At 46.7% G+C, this 21498-nt stretch overlaps 1 protein-coding gene across 4 annotated transcripts in view; it reads right to left on the bottom strand.

Moving 5' to 3' along the window:
- Positions 1-21498, bottom strand: part of PLXNA2 (plexin A2) — a 227872-nt gene that overhangs the window by 15624 nt on the left and 190750 nt on the right. For all 4 annotated transcript variants that reach the window (XM_068541516.1, XM_068541514.1, XM_068541513.1 and 1 more), the window contains exons 14-21: positions 17275-17392; positions 15307-15443; positions 14237-14404; positions 13997-14090; positions 10089-10328; positions 3304-3447; positions 2796-3030; positions 623-765 (exon numbers count right to left, since the gene is read on the bottom strand). In XM_068541516.1, the coding sequence (XP_068397617.1) occupies positions 623-765; positions 2796-3030; positions 3304-3447; positions 10089-10328; positions 13997-14090; positions 14237-14404; positions 15307-15443; positions 17275-17392 (1279 nt within the window). The remainder of the gene's footprint in view (positions 1-622; positions 766-2795; positions 3031-3303; positions 3448-10088; positions 10329-13996; positions 14091-14236; positions 14405-15306; positions 15444-17274; positions 17393-21498) is intronic.

Here is a 21498-nt window from a genome sequence, read left to right as displayed (position 1 = left end):
AGCTGATGACGATGCCAGCTATAGGACCCTCTCCATGATGCCTGTAACCACCCTACCCTCGGTGATGTAGGAATAACTGGTCTCTGAGGTCTGCAGTCTGCTCTGACTTCCCCCTGGGTTGAGAGGGTTGGGCTCCAGGTAGAGACCTCAGAGAGGATGCTATTCATCTGATTTTCCCAAGGATGCAACACAATAGGAGATACCACGGCAGACTAGCTTGGTTTACTAGTCTCCCCTTAATCTCCTCTGCCCTGATTTATTATCTTTAGTAAAACAAACTGAGAAATGAACAAACAAGCCTCACAGAATCATAGGTCTTTCCTTAAGCCAGCTTAAATCCATTCGGAAATGAGGCAGAATCTTAGTTAATTAATTCAGTCATTAATTAAAAAATGACAAACAATCAGCCTTCCCCTGGAATCATCCCAAAGAGCCTGGGTGCCCCCCGCCCACGGCTGTGATTTTCCTGGTTGGAAATATCCCCGTTGCGGTGATGCTTCTACAAGCTATTTCTCCTCCTCACTCCTGACCTTCTTCTGAGCACTGGGCCCCATTGGCATTTCCTAGGAAACCCAGGCCCCATGTCCCTGCTGGGCAGCTGGGCAAGGGAGGTGGGTATTACCTCCAGCTCACGCAGGACGGGATGGTCCTCAATGCCGGGGAACAGGACTCGCATAGCATAGGTCCGATAGTCCAGGTAGGGGATTCCTGAGCGGTCCAGGTCACTGGTCAGCTCGTTGATGTCTGTCTGGAGCTCGGCAAAAGCTATGAAAGTGCAGTGGAGACAGGGAAGCTCAGGAGGGGAACGCAGGCAGGGGAGGGGAAAGGCAGGAGAAGTTTGTGGAGGAGGGAAGGGCCAGATGTAGAGACAGGGAGGGTTATAGGGGTGCGTCTCCAGGGGCGGTGAGATATCTCCAGTCTGCCTTTCTTAGGTGGTGGGACTATGGGTGATTTTTATATTATTTCCTCCTTTATGCTTACCTATAATTTTGAATTTTCTTTCTATGTATTATAAGTGTAGTTAAAACAAAGGAAGCACACGACTTGGGTCATGCAGGTGATACAGGTGCTAGAAGCAGGTGAGAGACAGTGGTCGAACAGATCAAACAAAGACCAGAATAGGTAGCTTTGCTCCCCTTTTCCAAGCAAGAGAATAAACCAAGATGTAAAAACCTTGGGGGAAAATGAAAATCAAAACCACCATGAGATACCACTTCATACCCATTAGGATGGCTATTATAAAAAAAGTGGAAAATAACATGTGTTGGCTAGGATGTGGAAAAACTGGAACCTTCATATCTTGCTGGAGGGAATGTAAATTGGTACAGCTGCTCTGGAAACCAATTTGGTGATTCCTCAAAAAATTGAACATAGAATTACCAAATGACCCAGCAATTCCTCTCCTACATATATACCCAAAAGAACTGAAAGCAGGGACTTGAACAGATACTTGTACCCTCACATTCACAGCAGCATTATTCATGATACCAAAAGGTGGAAACAACCCAAATGTCCATTGACAGATAAATTGATAAGTAAAATGTGGTTTATATACCCAATGGACTATTATTTAGCCTTAAAAAGGAATGACGTTCTCTCAAATGCTACAACATGGATGAACCTTAAAGACATGATGCTAAGTGAAATAAACAAAACACAAAGGAACAAATACTGTATGGTGCCATTTATATGAGTTTCCTAGAGTAGTCAAATTCATAGAGACAGAAAGTGGACTAGTGGTTGCCTCTTGGGCCAAGGGGAGAGGAGGATGAGGGATTATTGTTTCATGAGTACAGAGTTTCAGTTGGGGAAAATGTGGAAGTTCTGGAGATGGATGGTGGTGATGGTCACACAATATTGTGAATGTACTTAATGCCTCTGAACTGGAGGAGGGGAGAGCACTAGGGTGCAGAGATAAGAAAGTTAAAATGGTAAATTTTATGTTATATATATTTAAGCTCACACACACACAAACGAAACTGAGAACACCACCAAACCCAGACTTAGGGAGCCCTGACCACCAGGCCCTTGGCCAAACAGGGGCTTCCCCTTGGTGGCAGACCTGTCTTCTGACGCCCTCCTTGCTCCTCCCCAGCCCTGGCACTGGGAGGAGCCGTGGCCCACTTTGCCCCAGCCCAGCTCTTCCCGTTCATCCAGCAGAGGGCTTGTTCTGATCTTGAAGTTTGCAGCAAAAGGAGAAGTGTTTTGATTCCTAATTGAGATGTTTACCCAGAGAGTCTTCCAGGTCCTCAGCCCAAGGGGACACCAGGTAGCTGCGGTTGCTTGGGAGACAGAAGAAACACTGTCTCCACCACCACAGCCTGGGATGCCCTGCAAGTGGCCTTCAGAGGCTTAGCCTGCAGTACTGGCTGAAAACACACCCTGGGGGAGGGGATGGGGTGGAAGGGAGGGCATGTGCTCTCACCTTTCCTGCTGCTCCAAGGCAGCCAGGCAAAAGGAGCTGTCACTCCTACGTGGGGATCTAGAGTCTGAGGCAACAGGGCCCAGGAGGCTCTGACTGTGGGGAGACTGAGGTCCCGGGAAGGAGAGTAGGCTGGGCCAGATTGTGGGATGAGTCAGGGCACAGGGGGACAGAATAATGGGATCAGGTCCGGGGCCTTACTGTGGGCATTTTAAGGGCAAAGGAAGTTTAACAGAAAACGGAGGTCAAAGTGGAGCAGGGTGGCTTGTGGTAGAAGAGATGGGAGCAAAGATGAGAGCTGTTTTAGGGAGGGGGGGGTAACAAGGCTGGTGAGGAAAGAGGGTCCCGGAAGCGAGGGAGTGCCTCCACTTACCTTCCTTACACTCCAGGGCCACACGGGACTCCAGGTTGTCCATCTGCATTTGGAGCCGCTTGAGAGTGAGGTCATTTTCTCGAGACTTGCGCTTGTAGGCGATGAGCACAATGATGACGATGATGAGCAGGAGGCTGCCGCCCGCCGCGATGCTGACGATGGCTGGCAGGGTCAGCAAGCTGTCTGAGATGACACTCACCGAGCCAGGCGAGAATACCATGCCACCCACGTGGACCTGCGCATGGCACACACACAGTTGCTGTAGAGCCCTGGCATCCAATCCTTCTCAATTCAGAAAGGGCATGAGAGACCACAACCACACAGTGCAGTCTGGATACAAAACGACTTCCTGCTTATCATCTGCCTTTCTTTTCTTGTGTTCTTAACTCCTACCCATTTATTTAGGACTTTGTGATGAGGAGATATGGAGGAGGTTGAAGACCCTTTCTTTATGACAGATTATACATGAAAGGTGAGGAGGGGAGGAATAATAAGAGGGTTCACTCACCATGACCTTGTGCTGCCCGGTGAGGTTGGGAGGCTCACAGAGCAGTTGCGTCTCGGACACAGTGACAGCGCATGGGGTCTCTCCAATCAGCACGGTGTAGTTGAGTTTGGCTCCTCCAGAAGCAGGAGGGCAGAGGTTTTTGCCCTGTAGATAAGAGCAATCTTAATAGGAATAACTGACACATGTGCACAGAAGCTAACTGGTTATTTAAAAAGAGATTAAGACCAGTCCCTCCCAGCAGGAAACTTCCACAAGCCTCTTAGATAGCCTCATCCACCAGAGGGCAGACAGGAGAAGCAAGAAGAACTATAATCCTGCAGCCTGTGGAACAAAACCCACATTCGCAGAAAAATAGACAAGATGAAAAGGCAGAGGGCTATGTACCAGATGAAGGAATAAGATAAAACCCCAGAAAAACAACTTAATGAAGTGGAGATAGGCAACCTTCCAGAAAAAGAATTCAGAATAACAATAGTGAAGATGATCCAGGACCTCGGAAAAAGAATGGAGGCAAAGATTGAGAAGATGCAAGAAATGTTTAAAAAAGACCTAGAAGAAGTAAAGAACAAACAAACAGAGATGAACAATACAATAACTGAAATGAAAACTACACTAGAAGGAATCAATAGCAGAATAACTGAGGCAGAACGGATAAGTGACCTAGAAGACAGAATGGTGGAATTCACTGCTGCAGAACAGAATAAAGAAAAAAGAATGAAAAGAAATGAAGACAGCCTAAGAGACCTCTGGGACAACATTAAACACAACAACATTTGCATTATAGGGGTCCCAGAAGGAGAAGAGAAAGAGAAAGGACCCGAGAAAATATTTGAAGAGATTATAGTCGAAAACTTCTCTAACATGGGAAAGGAAATAGCCATCCAAGTCCAGGAAGCGCAGAGAGTCCCATACAGGATAAACCCAAGGAGAAACACGCCGAGACACATAGTAATCAAATTGGCAAAAATTAAAGACAGAGAAAAATTATTGAAAGCAGCAAGGGAAAAATGACAAATAACATACAAGGGAACTCCCATAAGGTTAACAGCTGATTTCTCAGCAGAAACTCTACAAGCCAGAAGGGAGTGGCATGATATACTTAAAGTGATTAAAGGGAAGAACCTACAAACAAGATTACTCTACCCAGCAAGGATCTCATTCAGATTTGATGGAGAAATCAAAAGCTTTACAGACAAGCAAAAGCTAAGAGAATGCAGCACCACCTAACCAACAAACGCTAAAGGAACTTCTCTAAGTGGGAAACACAGGAGAAGAAAAGGACCTACAAAAACAAACCCAAAACAATTAAGAAAATGGTAATAGGAACATACATATTGATAATTATCTTAAACATGAATGTAGGGCTTCCCTGGTGGTGCAGTGGTTGAGAATCTGCCTGCCAATGCAGGGGACACAGGTTCGGGCCCTGGTCTGGGAAGATCCCACATGCCGCGGAGCAACTGGGCCCGTGAGCCACAACTACTGAGCCTGCACGTCTGGAGCCTGTGCTCCGCAATAAGAGAGGCCGCGATAGTGAGAGGCCCGCGCACCGTGATGAAGAGTGGCCCCTGCTTGCCGCAACTAGAGAAAGCCCTCGCACAGAAACGAAGACCCAACACAACCAAAAATAAATAAATTAAAAAAAAAAAAAGACTAGGGGAGGAGGAGTGTAGGAAAATAAAAAGACATGAATGGATTAAATGCTCCAACCAAAAGACACAGGCTTCCTGAATGGATAAAAAAACAAGACCCATATATATGCTGTTTACAAGAGACCCACTGCAGACCTAGGGACACATACAGACTGAAACTGAGGGGATGGAAAAAGATATTCAATGCAAAAGAAATCAAGAGAAAGCTGGAGTGACAATACTCATATCAGATAAAATAGACTTTAAAATAAAGAATGTTACAAGAGACAAGGAAGGACACTGCGTAATGATCAAGAGATCAATCCAAGAAGATATAACAATTATATATGCACCCAACATAAGAGCACCTCAATACATAAGGCAACTGCTAACAGCTCTAAAAGAGGAAATCAACAGTAACACAATAATAGTGGGGGACTTCAACACCTCACTTACACCAATGGACAGATCATCCAAACAGAAAATTAATAAGGAAACACAAGCTTTAAATGACACAATAGACCAGATAGATTTAATTGATATTTATAGGGCATTCCATTCCAAAACAGCAGATTACACTTTCTTCTCAAGTGTGCATGGAACATTCTCCAGGATAGATCACATCTTGGATCACAAATCAAGCCTCAGTAAATTTAAGAAAATTGAAATCATGTCAACCATCTTTTCTGACCACAACACTATGAGATTAGAAATCAATTACAGGGAAAAAAACGTAAAATACACAAACACACGGAGGCTAAACAATACGTTACTAAATAACCAAGAGATCACTGAAGAAATCAAAGAGGAAATCAAAAAATACCTAGAGACAAATGTCAATGAAAACACGACGATCCAAAACCTACGGGATGCAGCAAAAGCAGTTCTAAGAGGGAAGTTTATGGCTATACAAGCCCACCTCAAGAAACAAGAAAAATCTCAAATAAACAATCTAACGTTACACCTAAAGGAACTAGAGAAAGAAGAACAAACAAACCCCAAAGTTAGCAGGAGGAAAGAAATCATCAAGATCAGAGCAGAAATAAATGAAATAGAAACAAAGAAGACAATAGCAAAGATCAATAAAAGTAAAAGCTGGTTCTTAGAGAAGATAAACAAAATTGATAAACCATTAGCCAGACTCATGAAGAAAAAGAAGGAGAGGACTCAAATCAATAAAATTAGAAATGAAAAAGAAGAAATTACCACAGACGCCGCAGAAATACAAAGCATCCTAAGAGACTACTACAAGCAACTCTATGCCAATAAAATGGACAACCTGGAAGAAATGGACAAATTCTTAGAAAGGTATAACCTTCCAAGACTGAACCAGGAAGAAATAAAAAATATGAACAGACCAATCACAAGTAATGAAATTGAAACTGTGATTAAAAATTTTCCAACAAACAAGAGTCCAGGACCAGATGGCTTCACAGATGAATTCTATCAAACATTTAGAGAAGAGCTAACACCCATCCTTCTGAAACTCTTCCAAAAAACTGAAGAGGAAGGAACACTCCCAAACTCATTCTATGAGGCCACCATCACCCTGATACCAAAACCAGACAAAGATACTACAAAAAAAGAAAATTACAGACCAATATCACTGATGAATATAGATGCAAAAATCCTCAACAAAGTACTAGCAAACAGAATCCAACAACACATTAAAAGCATCATAGACCATGATCAAGTGGGATTTATCCCAGGGATGCAAGGATTCTCCAATATACGCAAATCAATCAATGTGATACACCATATTAACAAACTGAAGAATAAAAACCATATGATCACCTCAAAAGATGCAGAAAAAGCTTTTGACAAAATTCAACACCAATTTATGATAAAAACTCTCCAGAAAGTGAGCATAGAGGGAACCTACTTCAACATAATAAAGGCCATATATGAAAAACCCACAGCAAACATCATTCTCAATGGTGAAAAACTGAAAGCATTTCCTCTAAGGTCAGGAATAAGACAAGGATGTCCACTCTCACCACTAGTATTCAACATAGTTTTGGAAGTCCTAGCCACGGCAATCAGAGAAGAAAAAGAAATAAAAGGAATACAAATTGGAAAAGAAGAAGTAAAACTGTCACTGTTTGCAGATGACATGATAATATACATAGAGAATCCTAAAGATGCCACCAGAAAACTACTAGAGCTGGTCAATGAATTTGGTAATGTTGCAGGATACAAAATTAATGCACAGAAATCTCTTGCATTCCTATACACTAATGATGAAAAAACTGAAAGAGAAATTAAGGAAAGTCTCCCATTTACCATAGCAACAAAAAGAATAAAATAGCTAGGAATAAACCTACCTAGGGAGACAAAAGACCTGTATGCAGCAAACTATAAGACACTGATGAAAGAAATTAAAAATGATACCAACAGGTGGAGAGATACACCATGTTCTTGGATTGGAAGAATCAATATTGTGAAAATGACTATACTACCCAAAGCGATCTACAGATTCAGTGCAATCCGTATCAAATTACCAATGGCATTTTTTACAGAACTAGAACAAAATGTCTTAAAATTTGTATGGAGACACAAAAGACCCCAAATAGCCAAAGCAGTCTTGAGAGAAAAAAATGGAGCTGGAGGAATCAGACTCCCTGACTTCAGGCTATACTACAAAGCTACAGTAATCAAGACAATATTGTACTGGCACAAAAACAGAAACATAGATCAATGGAACAGGATAGAAAGCCCAGAGATAAACCCACACGCCTATGGGCAACTAATCTATGACAAAGGAGGCAAGGATATACAATGGAGAAAAGACAGTCTCTTCAATAAGTGGTGCTGGGAAAACTGGACAGCTACATGTAAAGGAATGAAATTAGAACACTCCTTAACAGCATACACAAAAATAAACTCAAAATGGATTACACACCTAAATATAAGACCGGGCACTATAAAACTCTTAGAGGAAAACATAGGAAGAACACTCTTTGACATAAATCACAGCAAGATCTTTTTTGATCCACCTCCTAGAGTAATGGAAATAAAAACAAAAATAAACAAGTGGGACCTACTGAAACTTAGAAGCTTTTGCACAGCAAAGGAAACCATAAACAAGACGAAAAGACAACCCTCAGAATGGGAGAAAATATTTGCAAATGAATCATTGGACAAAGGATTAATCTCCAAAATATATAAACAGCTCATGCAGCTCAATATTAAAAAAACAAACAACCCAATCAAAAAAAGGGCAGAAGACCTAAACAGACATTTCTCCAAAGAAGACACACAGATGGCCAAGAAGCACATGAAAAGCTGCTCAACATCACTAATTATTAGAGAAATGCAAATCAAAACTACAATGAGGTATCACCTCACACCAGTTAGAATGGGCATCATCAGAAAATCTACAAACAATAAATGCCGGAGAGGGTGTGCATAAAAGGGGACCCTCTTGCACTGTTGGTGGGAATGTAAATTGATACAGCCACTATGGAGAACAGTATGGAGGTCCCTTAGAGAACTAAAAATAGAATTACCATATGACCCAGCAATCCCACTACTGGGCATATACCCAGAGAAAACCATAGTTCAAAAAGACACATGCACCCCAATGTTCATTGCAGCACTATTTACAATAGCCAGGTCATGGAAGCAACCTAAATGCCCATCAACAGACAAATAGATAAAGAAGTTGTGGTACATATATACAATGGAATATTACTCCGCTATTAAAAGGAACAAAATTGGGTCATTTGTAGAGACGTGGATGGATCTAGAGACTGTCATACAGAGTGAAGCAAGTCAGAAAGAGAAAAACAAATATCGTATATGAACGCATGTATGTGGAACCTAGAAAGTGGTACAGATGAACTGGTTTGCCAAGCAGAAATTGAGACACAGAAATACAGAAAAAACATATGGACACCAAGGGGGGAAAGCGGCGGGGGTGGAGGTGGTGGTGTGATGAATTGGGAGATTGGGATTGACATTTATTCACTGATGTGTATAAAATGGATGACTAATAAGAAAAAAAAAATTGATAGTGGAATGGACTTGGAATCTTTGATCACCTAAGACAGTTCCTTGAACTTTGTAGGTGTCTAAAATAATATTCAATAATTCTTTGCCTACTGTTGATCTTAATGAACTAAATAAGGCTTTTGTCTTAGCTTTCTTAGTAAGTTATAATATAGAGAAAAGTGCATAAGTCATAAGTTTAACTATAAACTTATGACTTATGTGAGTTATCTGAACTCCCACTAGTATTACCACTATTCAGATCAAGAAACAGAACTTTCCCAGGACCTTGGAAGCCTTCCTCATACCATTTCCCCATCATGACCCCTGCTTTCTGCCCCCAAGGTAACCATTATCTTCACCATACATTTGTTTTGCCCAGTTTTGAATTTTTTAAAAAGAAACCATACAGTGTATATCATTTTATGTCTGCCTTGTTTTGCTGAATATTGCTCATGAGTTTTATTTCTGTTGTTGCTTGTAGCAATGCTCACTTATTTTTATTGTCTTCTATATTTTATTATATAAATGCAAAATATATTCTAATGTTGATGAACAAAATAAATAAATAAATAAATAAAAATAAAAAGAGATTAAAGAGGCGGGGTAAGGGCAGCAATGCAAAAACCAATGAGTGACTCCATGGTAAGTTTTTGGAGAGGACTTCTAACAGCCACAATTTAGACAGAAAAAGAGAAAACAAAGGGAAGAGAGAATGAAAGGGAGGAAGAGAGTGGTAAAGAGAAAGGAAGGGGAGACCAAACAGTAAACAAGTGAAAGTTTGGGGGAGGATGCAGGGGACAGAAGTGAAAGTGGTGGAGTAACGCACACCTGGAAGGATGGTACCAGGGGACCGTGACCTCTTCACATTTGAGGGCAGTTACTGCGGTCACGGATGGGGTCAATAAAGGACATCGTTGCTTCCGGTGCACTGCAGGACTTTTAGGTCCCAAAGCTCACAAGGACACACAGAAATACTCTACGGTTTTCCTTGAGAATCCCAAGTGCAAGGTATGTCACTCAATGGGTCGATATCTATAACCAAGCTCCCTTCACAGGGAGATGACAGCCATGTGAGCCCATGTGCATCAAAGGGAGGCCAGGCCAGGAGAGGGGTGCTCTGGCCACCCCTGCATGTGGCAGGCAGCCATCTCACCCTCCTACCTTCAGAATGATGGGGGATCCCGGCTTTTGATCCAAGACCCCAGTGGGGCTGAGCAGTTCAAAGGTCGGGTTGGGGTAGTAGATGAACTTGGTGTCGTTGTAAATCAGCAAGGACTGGACATTGTTAAAGACGAATCCAAACTCGTCCGGCCGTTCCACGGTGTCCAGGCCGGGCCGGTAGTCCGTGGTCAGGGAGGGTGCCAGGCAGGTCAGGGTGGTGGTGTTCACAACTTTGCACACCTAAAGGGCCCAAGAGCACGGCGTTCAAACACTCAGCAGGTGATGGAGGGGGTCACACTGCCGCCCTCCCACCCTTTGCTTATTTTGGTCGGTCTCCAGTGGGCTACTTGCTTGAGGAAAAGGGCTGTGAAATTGTTTTTTTTTCTTTTTTGTCAGGGAGGGGTGTGTTTTAACTTCATTTATTCATTCACCAACACTGAGTGAGCACCTACTTTGTGCCAGGAACGGTGCCAGTAGTTGGGCCATCCGTGAAACAGTCACAGTCTATGGGGGAGACAAATGATTCGACAAGCATTACAGTGCAGTCCTGGCAGAGGGCCTGGAGCACAGGAGGGGCACCAGCACTGTTAAATGCATGGATAGAGGTGAGAAACGTGCGGGTGTCTGTGTGTGTGCACGAGCCTGTGTTTGTGCACGTGTGTGCATGGCCTGAGGCAGGGTGAGGGTGACTCATGGGAGCTTTCCTTTGGAAGAGATGAATGAAATTTAACCTGAAGAATGTGTAGGACTTACCCAGACAGGGGGGATGGTAAGGGACCAAGTCCCTGGCAGAGAGAACAGCAGCAAAGTCCTGGGGATGAGGGAGCATGGATGTTTGTGGAAAAAGCAGGACAGAAACAGTCTCCTGCTCATGTGTGTGTGTATGTGTGATGGAAAGAAGGAAGTTGTGTGAGAGGAGCACATAGTAGGTGGTCAGTTAATGTTTATTGAAAACACTGATGGATGAAAAGGATCCTTCACCTCCTTAAATATTCTAGTCAGGATCTCTCTCTTCTCCAACCGAGTGCCCCCTAACTCTCCACGGGGGATATAACCTTGGTATTGACACTTGAGTTCATAATGTCCTTTCTTCCTTGGTGGACCCTCATCTCCCAAATAACATCCTAGCTGAGCTGGCCCCACGTGGCATGTGTGGTGCCATTCTCTCCTCTGGTGGTTTAGTTTGTGGGCTTCCCAAGGCAGCAGCCAGATTGAATAAAGCGCTCTAGGACCCACGTGTGGTCTGGGAAGAAAACCTGAACCCCTCCCCACATCTTCCTGTCTTGCCCTGTGCGGCTCAGTTTTGGCTCTGGGACACGGTGTCCCAGCAACAGCCAAGGGCATCTGTGAGAACCCTGCTCAAGTACACGCTGTCCTGGCAGGTCCGCACATGTTGCGTGTCTGGCCAACATACACATACCCAGGCTTCATGTTCGGAAAACAAGACCGTGTGTGAAATTGCAAAAAAAAGCTGACGCTTGCATAGAAATTATGTCAGAGCTCCAAGTCTTAACCCTCCCTTTCCAGAGGGAGTTGAAGAGTTTAAACCAACAGCTCACTGAGGGCTTCGTGCCGTGTTGGAGGTCAGCACCCATCCCCGCCCTTTTCAGCTCACCCTTCAGCAGCCCCTTGTGAACCTAATGTCCCTTTCACGTTCCAGCTGGGGACTGCCTGGCATGAGGAAAATGGTGGTGCGGTCAAACAGGCAGAGTTGAGCTGGGAGTCCCCTCCCTGGGCTCCGCAGGGCAGACCCCCAGCCCAAGCACCGCTTCCCTGCGCCCCCCCCACCCCCAATCTTCCTCCCTGCTCACTCCAGTGCCCCTGGATGGGATTCCTCTGTGAATGAGCAAATCACCCCCAGACAAACAGCCTCCGTTTGCTCTCTGCCCAGCGCTGCATCGGCACTTTGCTAAACATTCCTTTGGGTTTTGCGGCCTTCGCTTCGGCCCTCCTCACTGGGGCTGCTTCCAAACCCAAAGGCAAGGGGTAGCCCCCGGGGACTGAGGATGACGTGGAGCCCAAGCAGGGCTTCAGGGGCAACATGGCTCTTTCTTACCACTCCTGAAAGAGAGGGCATCGGGCGGAGTTTACGGGCCTCCCATGCTGGGGCCCGGCTTGGTGGAAACCTGCACACCCAGGCCTTTCCTCCAGGCTGCCTGCCAGCCTGCAGGCTCCAGGCAGGTCCCTGTTGGAGCTCAGGGCCCCCAACGCTTGAGAGGCAGAAGCTGTTTCTCAACTCCTTGAAGCACTGAGGTCCTGGTGGGTGGGCTGGGAGAACTGCTGGGGAGATTTCTGCCTGGGGCTGCCAACGTGTCCTGGCAGGCGCACAGGATGCCCAGGACCCAAGCCTTCTCAGAAGGCTGCCAGGTGTGGGGAGGCCTGCCCAGCCCAGTCTTCTCTTCAAATAGCGTCCCGGGGACTAATGCTACAGCCTTTGGAGGTTATAATCTTGTCAGTCATGCACTCATCCTCCAAAATTCCCTCTGTACTAGATTAACCATGTCTTTTATTTTCTGTGTTCTGAGGCTTTAACCTCTGGGGTCCTGCTGGTCCTGGAGGGGCTGCCCCTCGCCAGGCTGGCCAACTCCTAGAGACAGCAAACAGATGGAGGCAGCCTGGGAACACTGAGCCTCGGTCTGGAAGTGGGGCGGGGGCACAGCTCTTTTACTCATGGATCGGGCTCTATGTTGGGATCTGGAGTTGCGTGCTCTTCTAGCCCAAAGAGCTGTGACCACAGTGGGTCACTGGAGGTGTGATACAGGTGTCTCCACGTCTCTGGCATGATGGAATGTCAAGCCCGCCATCATCTCACGTGGTCTAGTTACGAAGAGTCAGGTGTTTGGGATCTAGCTTGGTCCTGCCACCAGCCACCTTCATGATTGGGGGCAAGTCATTACTCCTTTCTGGCCTTCGTTTTCTAAGCTATACCGTGAGAAGTTTGGACCAGATCATCCCTGAGACCTTTCCAGATCTAGCCTTCTGGCAGCCTGTCATTTTCTGTATTTCTCTGTTTCCTCGGGAAGCCTCAAGCATGCTGGGAATGTGTCAGGGATAAGAGGGTAGATCCAACACCATCTTGCCCATCTCTGTCTCCATCTCAGCCTCGTCAATCCCCAGAAGGTCAAAGCAGTAATTCATATGAACAATAATGGCCATAATAGCATCTCCTGGACTATAATTATGAATACAATAACGTTTCAGAAAATATTGACTGAAAAGAGTAAGATGGAGCCAGTAGAACGAACTAAAAAATTTATAACAACATAGCAGACATTCTGCTCTTATGATGGAGAACTTTTTAACATCACAAAAATCCATAGTGGAAAAAAATTAAATTACATGGGTCTGCACAGGGAATAAAGTGAAATGTTCAGCTTGATCATCTTAGTAACCAGGATGGAATTATCTGCATGCAGTGACTAACATTTATCAGGTGCCAGCCTAGTGGCAGGTTACAAATCTGCGAGGCAAGTCTTATCATCAGCATTTCTAGCCAGGGAAGGGAGGATCAGAGACGTTAAACGACTTGATCATGGTTGTAGAGCTAATAGATGGCGGTGTTTTGTTTCCAATTCACAGATGTCTGAATCTGGATCCAGAATTTCTTCCCCCTCTCACACTACCTCTTATCAGACCTCAAAGTGAACATGGCAGAAAACAAGAGCCCTTTTGCACCATATCTTAAGCTCAGAAGCCAGTATGTTTATACACTCATGACATCACCTTCTGACAAGAAATGATTATACTGTAATTATAAAAATCATTGTGAGGCCCAGGTGTTTGGAGCCATGATTCTGGACTCTTCTCTGGCGGTCGAATATCCCAGTGCCTAACACAGACCTTATCACACTGCAAAACACAGACACAGCCTTGTTTCCTGCAGATCAGGGGGACCCGTGGTTACTCACATTGACAGATTCTTTGCCATTAAACTTGACTCGGATCCTTGGCTCCTGAATGACATCCAGGTTGAAGCCTGTGATGGTCAGGGGTGTGTGGCCACTGGGAACAAGCAGAGTCTGGGTTAGGTGAAAAACCCTCTCAAACTGCTACCACTTGCCCCCCTAGGATCCTCACAAGAGCTGCACTTGGGCAGAAGGGATTAGGTTGCACGGCGGCTGGGTGTGTCCCCGCCCGCTCTGCCTCACCTGGCGATACTCCACTCAGGCTCAATGCGCTGCACCCGGGGGTCATCTATGTACTCGAACTGCAGGTTGTTGTCCACACGGGCTCGGTCGACACTCACAGAGACAGGGACGGGCCCCAGCCCATTGGACGACGGGGGTGAGACACACACGATCTCATTCATTGATCGCCTACAGGGAGACCGCAGGAGGGTTGTGAGCAAAGGCATGGGCAAGAGGGGCAGCCTCTGGCCTGAGAAGGGGTTTTCCCCGGTTGGGGGGTATGGCCCAGGAATGTTCTTCTGTCCTTTTATACTCTAGACTAGGGAACATCCCTTAGCAGTGTGTATCAGTGCTTCTTTTTACCTGAGATCCCACTCCAGTTGGATTAGGGAGGGAGCCAATTGGAGAAGGGGATTAGAGAAGGTGGGGCAGGGGCAGGGCTCCTTGGGCTTTGGGGGAACTCCTTTTTTCTGGATTTATCTAGACCATGACTATTTAGCCAGTGCTTAGTGTCTGGTCAGTCAGTTAATAAATTGAGCACCTACTATGCAGAGAAGCAAATATCCAGTCCTTGCCCTCAGGCAGTTTATGGTCCAGGGAGGAGATTTACTGGGCAAGTTGGGTTCTCATCCAGGGATCCTTTCAGAATTCTCTCTAGATTCTCTACATCCCCAGGGCTTCATTGGAATATCTGACAAATAGAAGGTGTTCAATTTTTAGCACATAAGAGATGCCCTGAGGATTGCAGAGGACAGAGGCCATGCAATCTCCATGTTTCTCAAGTCACCATGGTGGGGACAAAATGAATGCTTGATCCTGGTGGTGACTGAGAGCTCCTGGGAACCTCCCTCATCAGCAGTTCTTATGGTCCTCACTTCTAAATATTTGTAGAAGTATTTAGCCCCTATGATACTCATGATACAAATTGACTAGTGGTATATATTTCTTACAGTGACTGGAATGGTGTTTGGGCCCAGGACATGACACATAACATGGAGAGGATGGGGCAGGCACATATGTGAACATGCACAGGAACATGTGTGCACAGGCCTCACGTGTAGTCTCCTAGTGCTCCTTCGAGCCCATCTCACCCATAGAACTCGCAGGTCTGGTTGCCCAGGTAAACGGCCACGCTGCTCCCAGCCCCGAGGTAATGGCCCGTGATGGTCACCATGGTGCCTCCGGACTCTGGCCCTCGGATGGGGTTCAGTGACAACACGGAAGGGTTCTTTGGGAGGAAGCAGAGAAATGATCACAGCTCAGGTTTTACCCAAAGGGAGAAACCCAGGCTAGACTTAAAGACAGAAGGAGGGACTGTGTCCACACTCAGAGTGAACCCTTTCTAATCCCAGACACTCTCTGCCTATCCTGGAGCTGAGACCCTTTCCAAGAAGAGGCTCCAGGCATATCCAGGGAAGGCAGAAGGGCCATGTTTTGCAATTAATTAACTCCCCTGGGAGTCTTATGCTCATAACACTGATGGGAAGGCAGAGATGACACTGACTAATCTATCAATTAGTTTGCAAATTGAGAACAATTTGAAAATGCTTCTCTATCTGGAGCGCATACTGATTTTTTTGGCACAAAATCGATAGGGCTGAATAAAGGATCCCTGCCTGGATTGGGCCACCAAGAGGATTCATTAATGGCCCAGGCTTGTGTCCTTCCGTCCCTCCCTAAGCAAGAGAAGGGCACAACAGGGTGCCTGGTGCAGAGACCTGTCAGTAAATGTTAGATGTGTCTTCCCTGACCTTCACCAGGAGGATGGCCCATCGTTGGCTGGGATTTTCTAGTAAGCTCACTAAATTGTAAAATTAAGCCTGAAGCCTAAAAGAAATGTCATCTGGCCTAAAATGCATCAGAAAGAAATTGCTCCTGCCTAGCGAGCAGCGGAGTGGAGTGGAAAGTGCATTTAACTGAGCACCTACACAGGCATGAACTCTAGTCCACATTAGCTACTCACTAGTGATGGGCCCTGAAGCAAGTTTCTGGATCACTCTGGGCTTTTGTTCCCTCCTCTGTCAAGACAGGAGGGTGGGCTACATGATCTCTAAAGCCCTCCCAGCTCTGACACTCTACAGCTCTCTCCATCCAGTCTTTCTGGGTTTGCTTCTCACACAAGAGCCTGTCTGTCCTGCACAGGAGATGGGGTAAGTGGGCTGCAGATATAGGCCATGGTACCCTCCCATCTGAGAGGAGACTGGTACAAGGAAAAGGTGGAGGTGCTGAGATAAGAAGGCAGAGACTGGAAAACCTAAAACAAGCAGTAAAGTGCTTTAGAGAGAAGAGAATTTTGTGGTCAAATAATTTTTCAATACTCTGAGCAAGGCTGGTTTGACCCCCTCCGCTGGTGTTAACATTTTTTAATGAAGAACTTGATATGGCAATGTTGGTTAGGTGTCAGAAAAGGGACTTTGGGGCCCAAGAAGCAGGTTGTTCAGCAAGAGAAAATAAAGCCTTTGTGATTCCACCATCTGTTGCTTGGGTGGGAAGAAGTGTTTCCAGGGCTGAGTGTGTGCATATGTGTGTGTAACCACACCAACACACAGAGCAGCTCACTCGTACATCCCACTCCCATGGTCCCGCACACAGACGTGCATTCCTGCAGGATTTCAAATGGCTCCTCTAAACTCCCACTTACAATATCCTTGGCAGAAAACAAAGTGTGTGGATAAATATAGGCCTTTTTAATTAGGTCCCTCAGATGATCTGTCCTCATTAGGCTGGAATTAGACAGAGATATCACAATGGCGGGACAAAGGGCAGCCCCGCCCCACCCTGCGTCTAGGATTCACTTTCTAAGAAAGGCCTGATTTTGCTTATTTAGAACTCTGACCTGTGGCTCTCTGGGATGCCAAAGTCTCCAAAGTGTTGTTGGTCATGCACTTGACCCACCCAGGAAAGACAGGCTTTCCCTTTTCTGGTCTCCTACTCCATCTGCGAGAAGCCTGGAGGTGCCGGCTTGGGAGAGGGGTGGGTGGGACTTTCCTGGGAGAAGTCTGGAGCAGAAATGTGCCCTTGCTAGAAGCCTGTAGCTCAGCACTAGACCCAATACTCACCACAAACGTGTACTGTTGATGGGATTTGGTCATGAACTCTGGCTTACACTCGCCAATGCACAGGCGCACGGGCCCAGAGGTGGTCCCCACAAGGGCATGGCCCATCTCACAAACGATCCTGAGGAGAGAGCAAACCTTTCCATGAGAGACTTGGGGAGAGCTGCCTCCCTGCCCCAGCTTGCTCACCCCGTCATAGTCACAGTGAATGACTCATCACAGTCTTCAAATAGTGCTGGACCAAGACTCAGCTTGCTCAACCATGTGGCTGTGTGATCTTGGGTAAAGTACTTTCCCTCTCTGGGCTTTAGTCTCTCATCGGTACAGTGAGAGGTTGGATGAGCTCATCTCTAAAGCCCTTGAAACGCGATGCTGCCTATTTCTATGAGCAAGCCTGTAGTCCCCGGTGCCTAGTGCAGGGCTTAGCATTGGGTATCAACCCAATATTTGTGGAATAAACCTAATGTTCAACAGAGAGATCTAGGGGCAGTAATTTAGTGCTCTTTGTGACAAGCCAACACTGCAACACTCCCAAGAAGAGGGAGTGAGGACTGATTTGCCAAGCTGATTCAATTGTGGTTTGTTTCCTGCAGTGAGGGAACAGATAATCTGGTGAGATAGTGAGTTCCCCAAACCGGGAGCTCCCAGCTTAATGGGAGGAGTGACATCCAGTGGCAGCAGGCGAGGGGGTGGGAGGTGGATGAGTTCATTAGGACAGCAATCGAAACTGGACTCCCACTTAATCAAGGGCTGAGCTCACGGAGCTGGTGGGCGAGGCAGTGAACCAGCCCTGGGGTTGGAAGTCATGTCTCACATCAACAGGAGAGCTGGAGAACGGGGCGGGGGTGGGGGGTGGGGAGAAGGGGTGAGGGAGTGAGGCACTGTCTCTCGTGATGTGCAGCTTGATACCCCCAGTGAGGGCTTCCCTGGTGCCTGAGATAAGTTATAACAAGCACTTTTACAGACGGGTTGCCTTAGCCACAGCAGACTCTAGAAAGAGTGGGCAGCTGGAGGATATGGGAGGAACTGAAGAAATCAGATTCTTGGGGGGATCTCTTGCCTGGAATTTTAAGGCATGGGATGGGTGGGAACGGGCTCCACCAGGCTCAGCAAAAAGGAACACAGGGGACAGATGGAAGGCTTTTCTTTTCTTCTCAATGCCATTTAGGAGTTCAGTCTGAGCAGTCTGGTGCCCTTGGAAGGTTGGTTTAGTGGGGAGGCAGAAAAACAGACCTCCCCTCCACTAACCCCCAGCATTACCCAGGCACGGTGGGGAAGATCCGCGTTTAACGGAGGATGCTTATCTCAACAACTTCTCTAGGAAGGAAGGTAACTAAACAGAGATTTCATTTTGATGTAATAAAACTTGCATTAACCAAATACATGGCGTGCTCACACACACGGCATGCCAACGATCTCCAGCTCCTTCATAACAGTTAATCCCAAATAAGTACTTTCACTCCTGGTGAATATTTACTTAACATACAATGACTGTCTTATTACGTTTAGCATATTAGGTTCGACAAGAAAGTACTGAGTGCACGTCAAAGGATGTTCTCCTTTCCCTTTCTCTGTGAATAAATTAATTATGAACCCACAGTAAAGATGATAGTGATGATCAATTAGTATTTTACACGTAACCGTCTCCTTAAACCTCATTAGCGGAGCAGTTGAGCAGCTTAATTTAAGGTACTACGTGGGGTTATTTCCATGCTGCTACCTGCTTGGAGTAACAGCTCTCCCATCCTGCTTCCTGGGCCGCAGCGCCTGCTCCTGTTTGGGGCCCCTGTCATCCTGTCACAGTGCTCCGGGCTCTCAAGGAGCATCAGAGGATTATCGGCCCTCTACTGGGGGTATGGGGAGTGAAGAAGAGGAGGCAGCAGATAAGTCTCTGTCTCTCTCTTCTAATCAGTGCTTTCTTGTCCCTCACTCACCCCCCTTGGCCACTGTGCTGGAGCCATGCTGGAGAGGAAAAGCAGGAGCAAATCATGGCAGGCTTGAAGTCATGGAAAGAGGAAACATGAGAACACGTGAAGGTCATAGGCATATTTGCTCCTCCTGAGGCCTGTCTAGAAGAGGAGAAGGCTAGAATGGCCTGTTCAGCTGTCTGGGGCGTCTTGGCACACTGTCTTTTCTAGAACATTTTCTTGCTCAGGGTTTGTGGCCCAAAAGATGAGCTTTGCATGTCAAGCATGTGGGAGAAGAGGGTGGATGGGAGATGGCACTGCCCAAGCGTCCAAGGCTGAATGCCTGCAGTTGGCTCTCAATGTCCTGCCTGGAAGGGTATGATGCAGGGGCCCAGAAGCTAGGCTGCAGGGAGGACCTAGAGCTGAACCACGGGTTCCCTTCCTTGGCACTGCAGCTGACTCCTTTCCCCGCTGGTGGAATGCGGTTCTACTGCATCCAGTGAGTGGGAGAGGAGCAGGAGTCGGCAGTGGACTGTAGAATGGTCTGGGTTGGTAAGTCTAAGAGCTGGTGAGAGTCCTGAGGACTCAGACCACATCGTGGAAGAACTCTAATGACCTCTAACTCTTCTTCCTTTTTATTCCTGGGACCCAGTGCTCGCAGCGAAGGATGGAGAGGCCTCCTTGAGTGTATCTGTTATTGGCATTTGTTCTCCGAGCTCAAGAAGATAGAGGGTTAAAGGAAGAAGCAAGGGCAGCTATAGGGAGTGGAGAGGGTTATATTGAGAAATGAGGGTCAGGCCAAAGCAGATTCTGTACCTCAACAATAACATGAGCTACAATTTGTTGAGCTGTGTGTGGCAGGCACTGGACCAGAGAGGATCTCGTGTCATCCTCAGGCATCCTACAGGGTGGGTCTTACTGTCTCCATGTTTATAGACAAGGAAGCCAAGGCTCAGAAGCCAAGTGACTCATCTGTGGCCATAGTGCTGGGAAGTGGCAGAGCCATGATTCAAATCCAGGTCAGCCTGGCTCCGAAGCTCATGCCTTTGACCATTACACTCTACTGCCCCTAGAATCAGCGGAATTCTCTCTGTGTCTTTTGTGGAAGGAACAGGATGGACATGGTGGCCGTGCCGGGATGGAGGTGAGGTGGTTGTTGGGGGGCTGGGGCTGGAGGAGGGGGAGGTAGGGTAGACCTGTCTGGGTTCCTAAGGCTCTGAGACATAACCACCTGCGCCCCGTCCCTCCCTGGTTGGAGATGACCACAGGCAGCGGTGTGGGCACCACTTCCTCATTCAGGCCTTACAGGTCAGCAAAGTTCCTGTGGTTTGACTTCTAGGGGCCTCCTGCCTCTTCTCGGTGTCCCTGGTAGCTTTAGGCTCCCTGTGTATTATAAGGAGACAACAGCTGGGGATGCCTAAAGTTTCTCCTTGTAAAATGAGAAGTTAGACTAAATAACTCTCTAATCGTTATTTAGCTTCAACATTGGGAGGCTTGACTCCTCCTGCTGGACAGGAGCTTCTGGATTCACAATAGTGCCAGATAAGCTTTCTAATGGTGGGAGTTGCAGATTCCATAGGGCATAGAAGTTATTGCTCCTGACATCCTAGGGCCATAGAAGTGATTGTAGAGGTCCATTTCTACATACCCATTTCCAGATGAGACATTTGAGGATCAGGGAGCAAAGAGACTTGCCCAAAGTCACATAGCTCATCAATAGCTGAGCTCCTGGCACCCAGCCCGGTGCCCTCGCCTCACACTGCACCACCTCCCATAGATTGGCAAAGATGGTGCCTTTCTCCCCGTGAGTGTGCATCCTTGGGGTGGGGAGCACAAGCATCTAACATCCATCAAGATATGGTTGAGTTTGCAGGTGCAGCAGATGAGAGGGAGGGGGTCTGAGGACCCAGGCTGAGTCCATCTCATACACAGCCCCTGTCCCAGGCAGGGCTGAGCTGCAGCCTCAACCTGCATCTCATCACCCAGGAAACATCCTGTGATGGAATCATCTGGCCCTCCACAGACCTGCGGGGCACTGATTGCAAGACTAAGCGGGGCCCTTTAACCAACATTAACCTAATTGCTGAGTGATAGATGGCACGGCACAAGCATATGGTGAGTCATTACCGTGCCCGCTAATCCTGCCCGTGCCCGGGACTCTGCACTGGGCCCATTTAGCCAAATCCATCTCTCACAGATATCGATAATGATTGTGCCTGCTGCTCACTGCCCAAGATGGAGGCTTTAATGATGTTAACAAACTCTCAGTAATGAGCCTGGCATGGCTGGAAACCAGGGCTGCGTGCAGGCAAGGTGAGGA

The sequence above is a fragment of the Eschrichtius robustus genome, chromosome 3, assembly GCF_028021215.1.
Source record: "Eschrichtius robustus isolate mEscRob2 chromosome 3, mEscRob2.pri, whole genome shotgun sequence".
Taxonomy (NCBI): Eukaryota; Metazoa; Chordata; class Mammalia; order Artiodactyla; family Eschrichtiidae; genus Eschrichtius; species Eschrichtius robustus.
This window is presented reverse-complemented; position numbering and strand designations above follow the sequence as displayed.